Source organism: Podarcis gaigeae (assembly GCF_964106915.1).
Source record: "Podarcis gaigeae genome assembly, chromosome: 1".
Classification (NCBI taxonomy): domain Eukaryota; kingdom Metazoa; phylum Chordata; class Lepidosauria; order Squamata; family Lacertidae; genus Podarcis; species Podarcis gaigeae.
Window position 1 is genome coordinate 96,262,089 of NC_139678.1, and position 20,062 is coordinate 96,282,150.

Below are 20,062 nucleotides of genomic sequence, written 5' to 3' on the forward strand. Positions count from 1 at the left end.
TTCTCCCAGGCTGATTAAGGAATCTATGGCCTTTTAAACTGGGGTTGGGAAGGGCGCTGGTTGGTTCTTTTCGTTACTATGTTGTGCATTTTTTTTTTATTTTTTATAATGTAAACTGCCCTATGATCTTCAGGTGAAGAACACTATTGATATTTAATAAATAAATAATTTCCTAACAATACTACTTACAGCCTCATTCACTTCCTAGTTACATACATTCTCCTTGCATATTTATGTGAAAAGATAAAACTATTATTTTATCTTCTATCCAACACCAGTCCTCATGCTTAAAATCAACTATAAATATGAAGCAGAGAGGTGCCAATTGAACAGCTTTTGTTTCCATGTGTTTTGCATATTAAATGTGAATATTTATTTAATTCAAAACTGAAAGCAAGCTCATTTACCTTTTTAAGCTTTAATTTTCACTTGAAGCTGCCTCATTTTTAATCAGAAAATTTTGCATACTGCATCAAACCTCTGTGAGCAGAGCCACTTTTCAAGTTCATAATGGAACATCAAAGACCCTGCCATGAATATATTTGCACAGACACCAATGAAGGTACCCTTTTTTCTATTCTGAGAGGTGTGAAATAATATTGTCTTTCTTTTCAAGATAGGGAAATAAGTTACAAAGAGGCAGAAATTGTATGGCTTGTCCAAGATCACAGGGGAGATATGCACTGGAACAAGGAATTGTTTGCACCAGAAAGAGCTTCGAAACGAAGTTGAAAACTATAGCCATGAAATCATAAGCAGTAGGTGCTAGGGGCGGGGGAGGAAACTAATGCTCAGTTGCTGCTTCCTCTATAGCTTTAGCTTTGCCTGAGAATAATACTTCAGCAAAAGCACCTGATGTGCTGCCAAACATTTTCAGAAGCAAAACTTTAATTCCAGTTTTCAAAGCTTAGCTTCTATACTTAGTGGCCTAGTTAAGCTTAACTATGGTTTAAAAATGAATGCACAACTTACTGGTGCAGCAAGCTAACATCACAACCACTATGCTCCTCCCTTGCTTCCCCTGCACTGCCAGAACCTAAGCCATTACCTGAATCTGAACCTGGACACCTGTGTTGCTTTTCTCCTAAGAACCATGAGCTGTTACTAACGTTTGTTATTTGCTTAACACTTCTGGTTCCTTTGGTGGAAACAAATCCATGCCCATTTTCAGATATGAAGTTAAGCCATGGAAGGAGCGGGGGAAGAATGAAGCAACCCTGATTTTAGTCCCATGGACCAGCATGCTGCACATTCACCTTGAAACCATGGCTTGGCTCCTTGCAATGTGGCAGCGAAAGAAGCACGGGAGAGTGATTTTAAGCCTCATGCACCATGCTGCATGCTCATCTATAAATGCTTAACTCTAACTTAAAGTGACACATGGACTAGCCCAGTCTTAAGGATAGAAGTAACATAGACTGCAAAAGACTATGTTCCACTGGCATGTTGCCACTGAGCAGTAGTTGTGAAGAGCCTATGTGTATATTACTTATCTTTACATGCAGCAGATGCAATGGTGCCTTGCCTTCAGGAACCCGTTACAGTCAGTGACATCTGCACCAGGCCCAGTACTGGAAGACACATCATCTTATCCTGACTCACCAGGTAATTAGGGATCCACATTCCACTCCATCCTTGACCACAACTCAGGAACATTAGCCTACTAGGGGGGTATTTCAACCAAGTTTTACTCAGAGTAGACCTATAGAAACTAATGGACCTAACAGTAATGCTCATTAATTTAATGTGTCTAATGTGAGCAACCCTTAGTTGAACACCACCTATAGTCCAGCTCGTACCCAAGTGCCAAGCTTGGACAATGCTAGATGAGCTCCACAAAATGTAATCAATATATAGAAAATGTACAACATGCTGTATTTAATCTCTCCATATTCAGGTAACTTTGCTCTTAGTTACAGTGCTATACAAAGTCAATCCAGGAGTAACTGAGCGTTATATTATTTGCGCCCATGACTCAAAAATTAATGTATATGGCAAAAGCGTAGTTTATAAACTTATGTAGTTACCACAAGCAAGTCCTCAAAACTTCCTATTTTTAAAGAAGAACTCTTGACAAGGCCTAACAAAACAATGATAACACACGCATGTTTCCGTGCACATCTGATTACTATTCCACTGACATGACTACCGTGCAACATTTAAAGTTCATTAGCAGCAATATTTATTCTAGAGTCAGGGATATTGATATTGTAATAAGAACTCAGTTTTATATATCCCAGAACAATAATTAGGTTTGAGAAGCAAAAAACAAATATGCAGCTGGTGGTCAATAGATCAAAAGTGTTTATTGCAAAGAAGTACCTTTTATGACTACTCAAATACTAATTTGAACAGGCTGCACACAGTAAAACTAACTTAGCATGGTGTGAGGTAATATAGAATAGTTTCATCAGCTCTTGCTGAGAGTCATATTCAAAACGAACACCCTGCGTTTCCTCATTTCTTCCTATAACACTTGATCAAAAACAAATTGGAAAACTAGTCATCATAATTTAACTTAGAGGTGCATTTTACTAATGTCCTTCATTATGGCACTGATAAGAAACATTATGCAACTTCTAAAAGGCAGCACTGGCACTTAATTAAAATGACAGTACAACCCTAGGATCCTGCAAACAGCCTTCCAGGAGCTACAAAAGATAGCAGATATCTTTCACTGTGAGAAGAGAGGGAGGTCCACCTTTGGCCACCTCCTTATAGCATCAACTGTTACTGCTGAAGGTAACAGAAATGATCTTGCTGTGAATCAGGAAATACATGCTGCTGAGGATGCTTAAGGGCTTTTGTAAAAAAAAAATTAAATGTCGTATGCCACCATGAACATGGTTTACTATGGAAAGGTGGCATACAAATAAATGATGATTATGATTATCGGCTGAAATATCCACCACTATTGCTTCTCCACTGGTGTTATGATGAAGGGCAACAAGGGAGCATTCCAGGCTTTCTGCATACTTTCTTATACATACTTCTGCACATATGACTATTTATACATCCACTTGTGTGCACATGGTCCATATAAACACTTGCAAACTACACACTATCTATTTGCATATACATACATACATACATACATACATACTAGAACTAGTGTTCTCTACACATATGCACATATGCATAATCAACATGCTTACTCATACCCATAAAATGCAAACCTGTTTTGGATGGTGGTGTACTACCTTTGAAACAGAAAGTCTGTAGTCTGGGAGTGCTACTGTTTGTTGCTAGAGGCCCAGGTGACTAGGAATACTTTCTGTCAGCTTCAGCTGGCAAGATAGCTGTGGCACTTTCTGGACCAGGGTAGCCTGGCCATTGTTATCTATGCACTGGTAACGTCCAAATCAGGATACTGCTTGTTCTGGTGAACAATGTGGCCACAAAATTTTGCACCAGCTGAAATTTCTGAATCATTTTAAGAAGCCGCCCCATGTATAAATTGCATGCATATGCCACAAGCCCCACATCCCCATGAGCGTCTGCATGCATGCACTTCACACACAGAGATATTAATAAACTTAAATACATGTTCACATGAAAGCGCTGAAGAGTTCTTCACAGCTACCTCCTGTCTTTGCCCAGCCGTCACGTTAATTCCCCTCTGTCTCCATGCATACTTTCCCCATCTGTCTGCCTTCTCTTCCCTCTTTCTCTCTCTATTCTCCACATGTCGAAATTGCCTTTCCCTTTCCTTGTCATGCAGTCTCAAAAAATCATGACTTCTGATAGCTCTGAGAAACAGCCTTTCAGAGAGGTAACAGTTCTAAGCGTCACTTTTAATCACCTCTTCCTCGGCTGTGCTTTAATACATTTCTGTGGTTCCCATGGCCAACACCTTGCCTTTTTCTCACTTAGTTCACACTTTGCGGCTAGTCTTCATAAAGGGTACTTTCTGCCTCAAATATATTTTTGACAAACATCTGAAGATGAAACTTTGTATCAAAGCCTAAATCATCTGCCTCCAACCCCACACACATTATACTATCCAATTATTATATCAGTTACCATAAGCGGACAATTGAGCTTACTGATATCAGTATTACCTGATAAGCTTTTATTACAGTAACAGGTTTTTCGCTGTTTGCCTCTGGTGATCCTTGACGCTGCAGTAGATTTCTCACCGTTTCTTCCATTCTATGGACAAGGGGTGGGGGAGAAGGGATAGAATTTGTAATAAAGAATCTCATTGTAGAGGGATCATTTAAAGTACTGTTTTTCAGTCAAAGGAAGAACATATTGTTTCATGTCTGTGAATGTACATATGCAGGCACATATCATGCAAAATATGAAACAAATACAGCATTTTTCTTTATTTTTATCATCAATATGCTTCACCCCCTATCCAACAGTGGTGCCCACTAATGGAAAGCAGCTCCAGACCATTGGGAAATCATCCTCAAGAACCTGGTGGGAAGCAGCATGGGGCTACTCAGAGGGAAGGGAATAGTGTCAAAAAGTAACCATCCTCCCTTCTTCAAAAGTTCAATCATGAGTGCAAGGACACCAGACGGATTCCACCTGAGGTTATGAGCCGTGGGATGTACAGTGGTACCTCGGGTTACATAAGCTTCAGGTTACAGACTCTTCAGGTTACAGACTCCGCTAACCCAGAAATAGTACCTCAGGTTAAGAACTTTGCTTCAGGATGAGAACAGAAATCGTGCTCCAGCAGGGCGGCAGGCCCCATTAGCTAAAGTAGTGTTTCAGGTTAAGAACAGTTTCAGGTTAAGAATGGATCTCCGGAACGAATTAAGTACTTAACCCGAAGTACCACTGTAGTTCTTTTGTACAACCAATCACCTTGCTCAAGTTGAGAAACATATTAAAAAATAGAAAGCCATAATTATAGCAGCTGTTCTATGAAGGGTGTAGTGGGGCAGAGGTGCTCACTTGACCTCCTAGTGAAGAATCACTATTATCTACCGGGGGGGGGGGGCAGGGGCAAGGCAAATGCAGCTGCACTCTGGCTATCCTGCTGGTGTACATGCAACATGCCGCCCTCCCCACTGCCTCACCTGTCCCCTCTTCCACCCACTGAGCAGCAACTCACCCACCAGGAGGTTAGGTAAATGCCTCCACCCCACCCACTAATGCAAAATTATTATTTATAAAAGATTCTGGTAGTTTCAGGGGCATTTTTGTGGCAAAGCATAAAACAATGCTCCTAAATGTTCAATACTCCTGAGTATCCCTATCATACAGGGCCAGTGCCATCTATCATTAGGACAACAAAGTCCATAAACACAAATAAGCACTGGCGAGCTGAATAAGGCTCTGAATTGAGGGTTCCTGATTGAAACCCGATGCTCTGTTCAGTATTCTACTTGTACTCTGGCTGCCAATACAGAGAACAGAATCAAAAAGTTGAGAGGGAACCCAAGGGTCATCTGGTCCAACTCCCTGCAATGCGGGAATCACCACCAAATAAGCCCTGGCAGATGGCCATCCAACATCTGTTAAAAAACCTCCACTAAAGGAGTGTCCACCATCTTCCACTGTCAAACATCTCTTACTTTCAGAAACTTTTTCCTAATGTTTAGTCACAATCTCCTTTGAAATAGAATTTGAAGGTTTTTTTCAAGTGACAAAAACCTTGGAATCACATTGCTGGGTCAGACCAGGGTCCATTCGTGTCCTCAGAACCTATCAAATCTACACTTCAGGTAAGACCAATCACCCTTTCTATTCTAGAGACAGAAGAGTTCTGCTGCTCACAAGTAGCACACTAAAGTAATGGCCTTCCACTGCTTATTTCCAGCATGCAATATTCTTTGGGAATTTAGGCCTCATCTATCATACCAGTCAGAATTAAATATAGTTACTTTTGATAACATTTGAATTTGTTTAGTGCTTTACATTAAATTGACATTTATCCTGCTTCCCATTGCAAGAAATTCATTCTAATCAGATGTCCAGTGGAAATTGTTATTTTTAGTATAATCATTATTTACGATATGCATACTTTTCATCCGCCCGAATGCAGCTAGTACAGTTATACCATCTGTTGACCAAATGTGAACAAAAATAAACCAAGTATCATCTTCAGTTCAGACAGGAGAACAGTTTCTCAGCAGCAGATTGGAATCATTTGTGTTTTATATCTTGACTTTATTCAGAGCCCTTTCTCATTCCAAATCTTTTTCTTCCCTAATATACCCTCCATAAAATAAAATAAAATACCATGGAGCATACTTCTGCATGTGGCTTCACAAACTTGTATTAAACCGTAATTATATGCTGATTTTCCAATAGCACAGTAATACTATTTTAGAGGCTTAAAAGGCACATTAAAACAAGAGTCAGTTCAAGCATGGTAGCACCTTAACCTTATCAAGCTTGTAGCTGACTGAGGCAAAGCCCCTCTTAACTACTGTGTTTGGTTTTTTATGAAGAAAACTTTGACTCTTGGAAACTTACGGGAGTTAAACAGTGAAAGGGTTTATTTTTGTAAAACTAAGGATGTGTCAGGAGATAAAATTATTTCAGTAAACTTATTTATATTAAATTCAGTGGACATTATAGGCTTTGAAACAAGATGATAAACTGCACAGCTTCTTTTCACTTCAGTTCTTTAAACTTATTGGTGTCCCATCTTAATACTTTGGTTCTTAAACAAGGTGGTGATTTCTGTTAGTCTCCAATCCTTCTATAAATCACAATCCTGAGGCTCCTCTAATAATATAACAGGATCCAGGGGATTACCACACCCCTCCTAACTGGTTGGGAATTCTGCTGTTTCCAGAAACTCACTCCCTTTCTGACTGAAATGAGGCCCAAGTAAGAGTGTTTCCTCACACTTCCACTTTTCCTGTCTCCAGTTCAGCTTCCTACTTTTCTCTTGTCTGAATACTCTTAAAAGACACCCATCACTGTCTTTCAACCTCTACGTGTTTTCCTCAAGAGTGGATTTTACACACAAAGCTCAGGAGCTATCCTCCTGACCAGAACCAAACCCTCCAAATGCCTTTCCTTTTTCCCTCCAAAAGTGCTGTTTCCACCTGCCCTTGGCCAGCTGTACCCACAGCTAATCAGAGAGAAGCCCCGGCCCAGCCCCCTGGTGGAATTCCACTGCACTGCACCAACAAACTCTGGCCTAGCTGAGCTTTCTGTCACACTGACATGGCTAATGCTATCATGAGGCCAAGCAAGCAGCTGCCAAGGGTACAGACCGAGGGGCACAGCTTTATACAGGTTAGTTTTTGTTATAAAGTTCTGATAATATTTTGCTTTTATTTTATGAAGAAATTTATTATTTTTGAAGTGCAATGAGGGTTATGTTACTTATTCTTGCAATTTACAATAATTTTAGCAGTTTGAAGTTTTGTGTTTTTCATTTTTTTTCTGCCAGACATTTGCTTTTGAAAATTGAAGTTACCAATTTTCTTTTTTTTTTGGGGGGGGGGGTGCGTGTGCAAGTAGTTAGGCTTGCCTAGAGTGCAAAATAGTCTGGCACCAGCACTGCTGGTGAAACATTATTTATTTGAGCTGGCAAATCCAAACGAAAGCTGTTCTGACAAACAGAGGTATGGAATTAGCTCCAAAAAGTGCTGGTGCCATTATGTAAGTATGCATAGCATTCACATGAATTATACCGTCATGTAAGTACAGCCTGGCTGCAAACCCATTGTTGGCCCCACAAATTTCAGTGTTGGAGCCACTAACATCTGTACATCATTTTAAGTAGATATGAAGCTTCCTTTATTTCCATTAATAGAAGTCAAGGGTTGAGAAACTGGGATCTCTATCTATTGTCGGACTCTCAATTAGCTAGTCATCAGGGATAATGGCAAATGTAGTTCATCAATATCTAGAAGGCCACGGGTTTCTCATCCCTGATTCAAGTGATAGCAGAAACATAGGTCATAGAATCACAAAACAGTAGAGTTGGAAAGGATCCCAAGTGTGATATAGTCTAACCCCCTTCAATGCAGATATCCATGTACAAATAATAAACACCAGTGCTTATCTCTATTTTAACTGGCTGGTTTTAACTATGTGTCTTGATTTTAGTGATTGCGTGATGCATCCAGATTTGTTTTAATCTGAAATTGCATTTGCAAGAAAGAACAGGTAGTAATTGTTTTAGGTTATTATAAACTCTTGAATCAATATTCTAGATTGAAGCCAAGAACCCATTTGTAAAACACCAAGTTAAATAAGTGTATGGCACTAACTCTCAGAACAGTATTGCATGTTACAAGTTTTTGACAACAGAAAATTGTGAGTTTTGCTCACTATTACAAAAACAACCACAACACCTCAGAAACTCATTTTCTTTAATGTCTTTTCAGAGATCGATTTTAGCCTCGAACTAGACTGCTCTTTGTTGAATGTACAGATCAGATCCCACCTTATGGCAAAACAACAATTTCTAGAGACAGTGTGAAAAACTAATCCAGCTATTAGGAAGTGTTGCTATAACAGAAAACTAAATGTAGGCTTTGTTGTAGTTATTTTTATTGAAAGCATCTGTAGAGGTTGGATTATCTTTAATGCTGATTCAGCAATGTAGAAAAATATTACTTTAAATGCTGTAAGATGTTGTGCTCATTTGGGAAGACATGCACATAGGGTATGGACAAAAAGTAAAGCATTAGATTTTTTTTTTTTTGCAAATTTTATTGAGAGAAACTGGATCAGACTATTTATCCATCTAAATCAAAATTGTCTACTCTGACTTGCAGCGGGTCTCCTGTGTTTAAAGAAGAGAAGGTCTTTTATATCACCTGTTACTGGATACTTGTAAGAAAAGATGCCAAGGATGTGCTCTACCACTAAGCTACAGTCCCATCACTGCAGGAGATGTTCCTTCAGGCCATCCTCTGGAGATCCTGGAGGTGGTGTAAAATTTAGACTTTCTTAGGGTTTTGTCCACAGTGTATGGTTTCACAAATGTAATTACTGAAACCTGAGGATTTTGGTTCAATAGGCATCCCCCAAACTCCTACAATAGCACTAGTACATTCAAGTCTGCAAAAGAACATTTTAGTAATAACCATAAGTAACAAAGCAGAATAAACATAAAACCAGAATTGAAGCAGGTTGTAGTGCTGCCATAGGACATATAATGAAGGGTAATGGAAGTTGTGCAGAAAGAACTAAATAAAGTGATCAGGTGGAAGAAAAGGAGAACAGAATGCAATTAGCACTCATTTGAACTTGGATCATCCTCACAAATTGGTATTATTCATAGACCATTAAGTCCCAAGACAGTCCTTAGAACATATACAACGTACTGCCTTTAAAAAAAGGGGGGGGGAGATTTCTTATATGTTTACCCATCTGTTCAAAACTTAAACACGTTATAAAACAAATATGTATAGAAAACCGTCACAGAAATCAATTAAAATATCAAATCAGTGGCAAAATAATATTGTGGTCATATATGGATGAGGGTATTAGAATGAGTGTTTTCTGAACTGTCCAAGTTTTGTCCACGGCAGACAGACAAACAGACTTCAGGATCTGTTATCTATCCCCCCCACAAACTCTATTGATATTTCTTTCCTTTTAAATAGAAGAATTTCAAAGTGCTTCCGAAATGAAGGATAAATTCTCCTTTAGTGAGACATTCAGACAACCAAAGGCAATAGAAGTGGTATATGTAGCTGATGACAGATTTGCCCTCAATTAATCTCTATGGCACCCCTGTGAATAGTAGTATAAAAGAACATCTTTAATTCACACATATTACCAGGAAGTTCATTGTGAATTATTGAATTTTGCAAATTAGTAATGTGAGCAAACACAATAAAAAAGGCAAGGATGATCCATCACTAATTCTACTTTGTTCATTTATCTGACAAATGTAATTTGACCATAGTTCATTACTACTATGGTTTGTAAACTTGCAAATGGAGTGAAGAACAGTTTTTTTGGGGGGGGGAATGATGCCTCACTGACTACAGCATCAGTTTTTAAGTGTTGGCAAATAAATAGTTACTTCAAAAGTATGGAGTCATGTGAACATTGTCATTTTTTGTGTCAAACGAATAAAATAAAGTTTCAAATTAAGGAACTTTACAAAACTACACTAGATCAGTTAAGAAAAAAAGGACCCTCTCCCTCATTTAATATGCCTCATTCTAACCTGTTCAATTAATAATTAGGTGTGGCAAAACTCTCTGACCTTCCAAGTGAAGTATGTGCATCCAAAGCATAAAAGACTCATGTGCGATGGTCACATGTGAATATCTATCTGGTATTGTGCAAGCATTTCCTACGAGTCCTGAAAGAATAAAAAATGTAACTGTGCAGGCCTGCGGGGAGGGTAGAAATGAGGAGAAAACCAATAGGGTGGGAGGTGACAGAAGGTTTCATGTTTCTAATTAAATCCAGAAACAGCTAAGTCTTAAGGGCCAAGTTGAAAGAGGATAGGAAAATAATGAGGGACTCTCCTTCAATGTCTTCCTTTTGTTATAATTCATAGAAGACAGTTTTATGTAACACAATGTATACAGAAGAAACATCTGCACTTGAGCTAAGTTTTGTTGCAGATACACAACGAGAAAATATTATTGTAAACGTTAGCTACACAGTACCAATAACCGTGTGTGGTGTTTCACAAACGACCAAGAGAAAAGCAAGTCCAAGCACCAATAAACTTACCATCAAAACCCTTGCACATGGAAAGCAATGAAAGGAGGAGCAGGAGAAGAAGAGATGGAGGCAAATGTAAATACAGAAGGAATATGTGCCCAGATGAGTGCAGTGCTGAGAACGTAAGAGAGGACAAAGACAAGGACTCATGTTGAGTCTGAGATGGCAATGAAGAATCTATATTGAATTTATCAGACAGGCAGCTGAAGAAGCAGGGCTGGATAAATAGGAAAATTTCTGGGGTAATGAGGATAGTGTTGTCATTTTGATGTCACCATTATATTAGTGGTGTGAAAATCCAGGCAACTGATAAGGTAAATCAAGAACAGGGAGGTAGTAGGAGAGAGCTACAGGGGGGGGGGGGAGAGCCTCATTTGCACTATCTAACCACACAACAAAACTGGACAGCTTGGTGAGCAACCATCTCTATGGGCTTAATTATCTGTGTCCTGTTAGGCAGCAGTTGTATCTTTAAAATGATACAACAGATCTTCTAATACTCAGCAATTGAGAATAAGACAATGAAAGTATATCCACAATTAATTAAATTATCATATTGACTAATTCTAGAATTCCAAGAGGTATACAAATTGCAGAAACATGGAGAACAAAGTATAGGATATGATAATAGTTTTTCTTGTATTTATTCACAAAAAACAGACTGAGCACAACTACTTATAAATAATTTGAGTCTAAGATTCTATGAGTAATATTTTATTTTTTAAAATGTCATGGTGCTCAAAGTCTAATGAAAACAGAACACTTGGATTGAAGTATTTGCTCCTGCCAACTCAAGATGAAATATCAATTAAACAATCATTTTATTTTGATTGAGTAATTGATATTCCATCTTGAGTTAGCAGCAGCAAAGACTGCTGCCACTTCCAGTAGCCTTCTCGGAACTTTGTTTAAGATAAAAAATTATTATCGCATATTTCAATAGATACAAAACAAGGAGACTAACTGCAAAATCGAAGAAGGGGAAATGTAAAAGGCATGAAGACCAAACATTGTCTTAGGCACGCATAACAAAATTGTTTTATATTATTATTATATTATATTATATTATAAATTGTTTACATAACTTTCTCTGAAATTTCACTTCCCTTTTTCACTCCTATTGAAAATCACTGATGTACAAGTGAATATAAGTAGAGTTGCATTTTGGTTCTGCCCAACTCAGGTCCAAGAATTGCAAGTAGGGTTGTGCAGTGGGATTTTCTTGAATAGTTATTTTCACTGAAGCCAAAAACCTATTCCAAAAAGCAACATGGGATAAGAGGCTCAGGTGGACAGGCACTGGTGGAAATTGGAGACCTTCTCCATCAATGTGCCTTCTGTCCACACAAGTGGCTCTTTGGATCAATCCAATGACATCAATAAAAGAAATAAAAAAGTGATTTATACAATCGTCAATTGGACATGTTCCACTGCTTTCTTCATAGCATTTGGGTCCAAACTCAGTGCTTTTTTTCAGGGGATGCTCAAGGATATGCAGTACTGGCACATCTTTTTTTGCTGTTAAAAAGTGTGGCACTTACTGTAACAACTTCATGAATAGTACCGGCACCTATTTGTCTAGAAAAAAAGCACTGTCCCAACTTATTATGTCAGGTTTGTCCACAGGAACTACAGGACTGACTCAATCTCTACGTTCCTTTAATCTGACTATCACCTTCACTTTTCCCATATGATTCAGTTCCATTTGAAATCTATCTATCTATCTGCCCACACAAATACATATGTATGCTCCTCTATATCCCTATTCTCTGGATTGTAAGTTGTTTTCAACTGATTCAGTAGTGTTTTTATATTGTTGCAACATGCGTTGAATCCTTATGGTGAATAATGGATAAGAAATCCAATTAATATAATAAAATTAATTATTATTATTGATGATGATGAGGCCTATCTATTACAGGTGGTACCGGTCGTTTTATTATTCTAGAGTTTTTCATCTGGTAAACAAACTAGACCTTGAAGTACAACTTTGTAATTGTATAAGCATCCCATTGATCCTCCAGATCAGTTTCTATTAAATTAGGTCTTCTGTATTAAATTTAAATTAGTCACAGCTTGTATACCCTCTGCAGCTTGCACACTGAAATGCACTACTGGAATTCCAGCTGAGATGCCTTGCCTTTATACCTCCAATTCAGATTACAATTACCAAACAAGTGTGATCTTTTCCCGGAGTATGTAATGTATCTTATATAATGGTGTTATTCAAATTCCAGTAAGTTTGTAAGAAAAAGAAAAAAATAATTGCATTAACCTGTGCCTTCATTTCCATTTTAAAATGAACTATTCTGTGATCATTTACGAGAATTTCCCAGAGAGCTCATCTTTTCAAAGTTGAAAAACGATGTGCGCCAATGAAGAAATCATGTGGATTTTCATATTTCCACCAGTGTATATAGTTTATATACCTTGATATTCTTTTTCTCTCATTTAAACATACTTGGAATTTTTACGCATTCTTTTCCAGATGTTGCACAGCAGGGGTTCCTAAACTGTGGTTCATTCAGGTGTGTCTATTGATTTGTGATTGGCGATGGTTCATTGCATTGGATATTCATATTGATTTTTAATTGTATTTTTATTGTTTCTTTTACTCCTTGTTTTGTGTTTATTACAGTTTGAACTCTATGGAATTACAATTGCTATAACACAGAGAAAAATCATTAAGTGGTCCACCAAGACTGTCTGCAATTTTCAAGTCGTCTATAAGTAAAAAAAAGTTTGGGAACCATTAGATTTATGCCACATTTGTAGATGGCCTTCTTTTCTTTTCTTTTTTAATCTGAATTTTTACTGAAAGTTTTCAGCATAGAACACAATAAAAAGCAAACTAATCTAAATAAAAATAGAGAAGAAAGAAGCAAGAAAGAGCAAGAGAAAACAAAGAAAATGGGGGGGGGAGAGAGAGAAAGAAGTAAAATACAGAGACCTTTATCAGAGATAGATCTTAACCCATATTTCACCCAAAAGGAAATGGACCTTCCCAGCTCTCACCTGAGAGCTTCCATTTCTTCTCCCAGATTCCCACCCTGGAAGTTCTTTCCTGCTTCTAGGGAGAACAGGCCTTTTCTATCTCTGCATGTGTCAACTGTGGTTCTGTTTGGGCTTTGTTGGTGTTAGAACTTTCTTGCTCTGAGACTAAGTGACTTTTAGCTGCCACAAATGAGTTGAAGTGTACAACAAATGTATTTTGTTGTATTTTACTTAACAGAGTGCAACCTACAACTGCTCTTAAAATAGATGCTATCTTAATTTTCAGTTTTCTGCTGAAATCACATCTCTCTATGCACACACTTATAGAACTCTCACGAGACAATATGACTTCCCACAACATCTTATGATAGTATTTGCACATTGCCCACTTGAAACTGTGAGCAAGATCTAATGAGAGCATCTCCACCCTGAAATTGTGCAAGTTAAATGTGTGTACTGTCTGTATAGGAAGAACAAAAGTGTTCAGTTTCTGTTAATTGATTCTCATGAAAACTTACAGATTCTGGCTTCACACAATTAACTCAAGGCAGTGTCAATTTACTCTTGGCAGAAAGCCAAGGTCTGCTTGACCTAGAAGCTACTTACTCTGATTGGTTAACGACCAGCACTCAACTCTGTTATCTAGGAATGCTAGCACAGTTTGTGTTAGGAGGGTGTGTTAGGAGTAGAAGTGCTGTGTTTGGTTGAGAGAGAGAGAGAGAAAGAAAGGATTTATTTTGCTTTGTTTTGTATACAGAAACTCTGCTGGTTTTATTTTTCCTTTTAATAAGTCCTGTAAATAGTTATTCTGAGTCTAGCTGACAAGTCATTTCCACCTCAACTAGCTTCTTCGCTGTGCAGGAAAACTCTGCTACGCTTGGGCTAAAGCCATTAGAGCTATGCCTGGCACTTCAAAGTTCCAAGAGGTTATGGGTATTGTGCTGCCAGTCTGAGTTGTGGTGGTGTCAGCATCAACGGTGTTGGTTCCAGTAGTTCCAGAAGTTGTTGTTCCTGTTGGTGCAGCAGATGGACACTGGCTGGTTCCTGACTGCTGTGAACTGGTGACGCAGTGGACACAAGGACAACAGTTGCAGCGTGCGAGTGCTGGGTGCTGTGGTTCCTGTTTTCTCTCTCGGTGGTCGTGAGTAGCCGGTTCCGGGTTCCAGGGACATCGCTCTCAAGATGGCCTCTCAACCAGTTCAGATGGCTTTTGAGCATCTGAATGACTCCAATTACTTGCTGTGGTCGGAACGCATGCAGGCAGTGCTGCAGAGGGATCGTCTCTGGCAAGTGGTGAGTAAGTTTCCTGAGAAGCCTGATGATGAAGACCTTGATAAAGACCAAAGAGCAAGGGCCACAATTGTCTTGGGGCTGGAAGATTCCCAGTTGCCCTATGTGAGGGGAATCAAGACAGCTAGAGGTGTGTGGCAAGCACTTAAAGAACTCCATGTGCGTGAGACAGCGGTTTCCAAGCTGTTCATTCGCAAGGCATTGTACAAGGCAATGTTACAGCCTGGGGTTACAATGCAAGAACACCTACACAGTTTACAGTTAAAGTTTACTGCGCTACAGGCAAAAGACTGTGCGTTAGACCAGCAGGAGAAGGTGGCTATTATTTTGAGTTCTCTCCCGGAAAGCTGGGATAATTTAGTTTTGTCTCTAGAAGGCATACAGGAGCGTGATTTATCAGTCAGTTATGTTACTGGGCGTTTGATTGAAGAATGGCAGAAGAGGCAAGAAAGGTTGTTTGCTGCAGAGGCTTCTACAGGCGGGCGGTTTGGAAGGAGTTCTCATGCCGTGCCAGTGGTGAAGCAAAAGCAGCATACCGGTGAGGAGTCAGCGTTTGCTGTTAGGCATTGTTTCCGATGTGGGTCTTCAGCGCATCTAAAACGACAATGTCCAGAGTTGGTCAAGTCTCAGTGGCCGGTGCAAGAGCAGAGACGAGATCAGCAGCAGCAGCAGCAGCGTAAAAAGAAATTCTTCAAACGAAAACAGTCGGCTCAGCTGGTGACCGCCGAGGTCAAGATTGCTGATGAGAAACAAGCTGTCTGGGTGGTTGATTCGGGCGCATCTCGGCACATCGTAAATTCAGATGAATTGTTTGTTTCCAAGAACTCAGCACAGCGCAGCCAGGTAGCCCTAGCAGACGGAAGTACTTCTGAAGTGATTTCGGGGGGTGCAGTTTTTGTTCCTTGTCTTCGTGAATGCCTGCAAAATGTACTTTATGTGCCTTCATTAAGGAGCAATCTGATGTCTGTAGATTGTTTGCTAAAAGCTGGGATTAAAGTGTATTTTGAAGGAGACAGTTGCATTATTAAGAAGGCTGGTGAGATTTTAGGCACTGCTAAGTCAGAGGGAGGCTTGTTTTGGCTTAAAGCAGGATCTCAAGTTGCAGCAGTAGTCAGTAAATCTCAGCCTGCAGTGAATAACAAAGCTATACATGACAACTGTGTGCACTTACTGCATAGGAAAATGGGGCATGCTTGCTGGAAAAGTGTACTAAAAATGGCTGAATTGGCTGATGGGGGTAATTTAAAGAGTTGTAACAAGTACCTTGATTGTAATGTTTGTAAAAAGGTTAAAACCCACAGAGTCTCTTACCCCAGAAGTGACAGAGTTAGTGAGTCACCACTACAGCTGGTTCACATGGACGTAATTGGTCCATTTCCTGTAAGCAGGGGTGGATCGCGTTTTTCATTAACAATTGTGGATGACGCCACACGTTACTCTTGGGTTTTTCCCATGAAGAATAAGGGTGACGTGTTCACTAAGTTTAAAGGCTGGGTGGCATCTGTGGAAAGATTTCTGTCCCTTAAACTCAGAAGGATTCAGACGGACAGAGGTGGTGAATTTATGTCAAATGCTTTTAGAGATTGGTTACAAAAGCGTGGCATTGGGCATAGAAAAACGAATGCTTTTTCCCCAGAGGAGAATGGCGTTGCAGAGCGAAAACACAGATCTTTACAAAATATGATGTTTGCCATGCTTGATGATGCTGATTTGCCCGTGTCTTATTGGGGGGAGAGCATGCTCACCGCGTGTTATCTCCAAAATAGGCTCTTTCATCAAACAATAGGTACAACTCCGTACTTTAAATTGTTTCAGAAAAAAAACCCAAAATTGACCATTTGCATGTGTTTGGATCAAAAGCCTGGGTATTAATTCCAAAACAAATGAGAAAGAAGGGAGATCCTAAGACCAAACAGTTAGTGTTTGTGGGCTACCAGGAGCTGGGAAAAGGTTTCCGCTTTGCTGAAGGGACAAATGGCATTGTGATCTCCAGGAATGCCAGTTTTTGTGAACATAGTGGTTGGGAGAGACTACATGCCAACACTGAGGTTTGGTTTGAACCTTCCCAGGAGCTTCATGACTCTGAAGGTAAACATAGAGAATCAGAGTCTGAGGGGGAGGAAAGTTCAGATAAGAGCTCTCAAGAAAGTGGAATTAGCCAGAGACCAGTTGCTAAGCAACAAAAGAGAGGTCGTAGTTCTGAGGAGGAAAGTGGGTCAGAAGAAAAATTTTCTCCCAGAAGGTCTAAAAGACAAAACAAAGGAGTGCCTCCAGTGCGTTTTTCTCCAGATACTGCAAATGTGTTTAGTGTAATTGCAGAGCCCAAGAGTTTCCAGGAGGTGTTAAAGTTACCAAAAGAGGAGGCAGAGCTCTGGAAACAGGCAATGGAGGAAGAGATGTCCTCTCTGAATGAGCACAAGGTCTTTACACCAGTAGCAGCGCCTGAGGGGGCAAAGATTGTAGGCTGCAGGTGGGTGTACAAACTTAAACCTCTGGTGACAGGAAAGTACAAATACAAAGCTCGTTTAGTGGCTCAAGGATACTCTCAGAGGCCTGGAAAGGATTATGACGAGACTTAGGTCCGGTTAGGACATATCTAGGGTTGGAAGTGTGCTGGGCCCAAGATGGCAGCTGCCTAATTAGTCAGCAGAACAAAGTTAAACAACTACTGACTACATACAGGATGCAGGATTGCAAAGGGGCAGTGGTGCCTATGGATCCAGGTTTCATAAAAACACTTCATACAGATGAGAGTCCTGAATTTGAACATCCTGATGTATATCATTCTGTAATTGGAAGTTTATTGTATCTAGCACAGTGGTCCAGACCTGATATTAGCTATGCAGTAGGCATATTGAGTAGATTGGTCTCAAAACCCACACTAAATACCTGGAAAGGGGTAAAACAAGTTCTGAGATACCTCAAACAGACAATTGGCTATATGTTACAATTAAATTCTTCAGAGGATGAAATGTTGAGTTGCTTCTGTGATAGTGACTGGGGAAATTTGCCAGATAGAAAATCTGTCACAGGACTAGTCATAATGGTCGGTGGAGCTTTAATCAGCTGGCGGTCACGTAAGCAAGACGTTGTAAGTGTGTCATCAACGGAATCCGAGTACGCCGCATTGAGTGAATTGTGCAAAGAGGTGATTTATTTCAAGCATTTGTTAGCAGATTTAAATGTAAATTGTGGAGAACCAGTACAAGTTTACATTGATAATCAGGCTTGTATCACCTTAAGTAAAACAGAGGGTTTCAAATCACGTTCCAACATATCTCTGTAAAATACCAAAATGTACGTTGCTGTGTACAAGACAATATAATCACATGTACTTATGTACCAAGTGAAGAAAATGTAGCAGATGTATTAACTAAACCATTGGCAAAGATAAAGAACAAGCAAATGTGCAAGGGTTTAGGTTTGCTGGAAAAATAATCTCTTACACAGGTGTTATTTGATGTTAATTGTCCAGCAGAATCTGTGAGGGGGTGTTCAGTTTCTGTTAATTGATTCTCATGAAAACTTACAGATTCTGGCTTCACACAATTAACTCAAGGCAGTGTCAATTTACTCTTGGCAGAAAGCCAAGGTCTGCTTGACCTAGAAGCTACTTACTCTGATTGGTTAACGACCAGCACTCAACTCTGTTATCTAGGAATGCTAGCACAGTTTGTGTTAGGAGGGTGTGTTAGGAGTAGAAGTGCTGTGTTTGGTTGAGAGAGAGAGAGAGAAAGAAAGGATTTATTTTGCTTTGTTTTGTATGCAGAAACTCTGCTGGTTTTATTTTTCCTTTTAATAAATCCTGTAAATAGTTATTCTGAGTCTAGCTGACAAGTCATTTCCACCTCAACTAGCTTCTTCGCTGTGCAGGAAAACTCTGCTACGCTTGGGCTAAAGCCATTAGAGCTATGCCTGGCACTTCAAAGTTCCAAGAAAAAGTTCTATAAGTGTGTGCATAGAGGGAAAGAGAGTGAAGGCTGGAATGCTATCAACACTGTACAACACAGGCGAAGTTTGGTAATGCTGAAAAGCCATTCACATTTCCGGAAAGCTCATTTCTCATTGCTTATATAATAGCCGATAAACCTCTGATAAACTTCTGAGGAACCCTAGGATTCCTGTAAACACAATTTGAAAATGGCTGCCACAGAGTAAGAGAGACGTAAACTTCAAACAATAGAACAAATGTAAGAATTTTAAGGAGGCAGGAATGAGAATATGTGTGGACTGGAGAAGATAAGAGTTGAAAGGAGAGGGCATTTTTAAGAAGACAAAGAAGATATAGCATCATTGGACAGGGTTCTAGCAATGTAACAGGACAAAATGAAAGAAGGCAGTCGCTGCTCATGCACCAAAACATTTTATTTCAGTACATTTCCTCCCCAATAAAAGGTGGGAATAAAGGGCAGAGAAACCACAGAGGATGACTTGTAAGAAAAGCCAAGGTGAAGGAGGGGTGAGACATAATGGTAGTCCTATAGTAAGAGTCACACCACCCCTTATTTTCCCCTGCCTCCGCCACTTGTACTCAACATCTATCTTCAACACAGTCAGAGGTACATTTTCAAGCCACTGTGTGGGTTTTTAGCTATAAAGCTCCCATTGAGCTTAATGGGAATCCTGTGGCTAAAACCCCATGCTAACCTTTGAAAATGTACTCCAAAGTGTCTAAATAATGTACTATTTGAACATTATCCTGTTAAGTTGTGATATGATGTGACTGAAGGAAAACAGGATTTATTTATTTTTTAAAAGCCATATGTTTTTAATACTGCACACATAGCAGGGGTCTCTAAAATGCTTACCTGAAGGTGAATTTATTTTTTGCTTACAAATAATTTGCACCATTTTGCTGGCAGGAAAGGCTGTTTGCTCCCGTTATTTTTAATTTTATTTTTAAATTACGAACCCTTGGTTTGCATAATCACTACCACAAGGCTCCAGAAAATCATCGGTAAGCCTCTTCTCTCAAGTGGCAGGCACTATTTTATTAATCATAACTGATTCACCTATAAGATAATCTAGTAAATGTGAACTGGCATTGTTTATTAATAGTTTTAATATTCAGTGATCCAGCACACTGAAACTCAAGCCCTATTCAGGAATTATTCCAAAAGTGGAAATGGCAAAGGTGGGGGCAGCCACCATCATCCACATT

General features: G+C 39.4%; 1 protein-coding gene across 13 annotated transcripts in view; it reads right to left on the bottom strand.

Moving 5' to 3' along the window:
• NCKAP5 (NCK associated protein 5) overlaps positions 1–20,062 on the bottom strand; it is a 610,895-nt gene that overhangs the window by 195,966 nt on the left and 394,867 nt on the right. For 11 of the 13 annotated variants that reach the window (XM_083703012.1, XM_083703010.1, XM_083703011.1 and 8 more), the window contains one exon: positions 4,062–4,152. In XM_083703012.1, the coding sequence (XP_083559138.1) occupies positions 4,062–4,152 (91 nt within the window). Of the gene's footprint in view, positions 1–4,061; positions 4,153–5,980; positions 6,020–6,813; positions 7,000–20,062 lie in introns of those variants that run through there. The other 2 variants (XM_083703005.1, XM_083703006.1) reach the window with 2 other exon arrangements.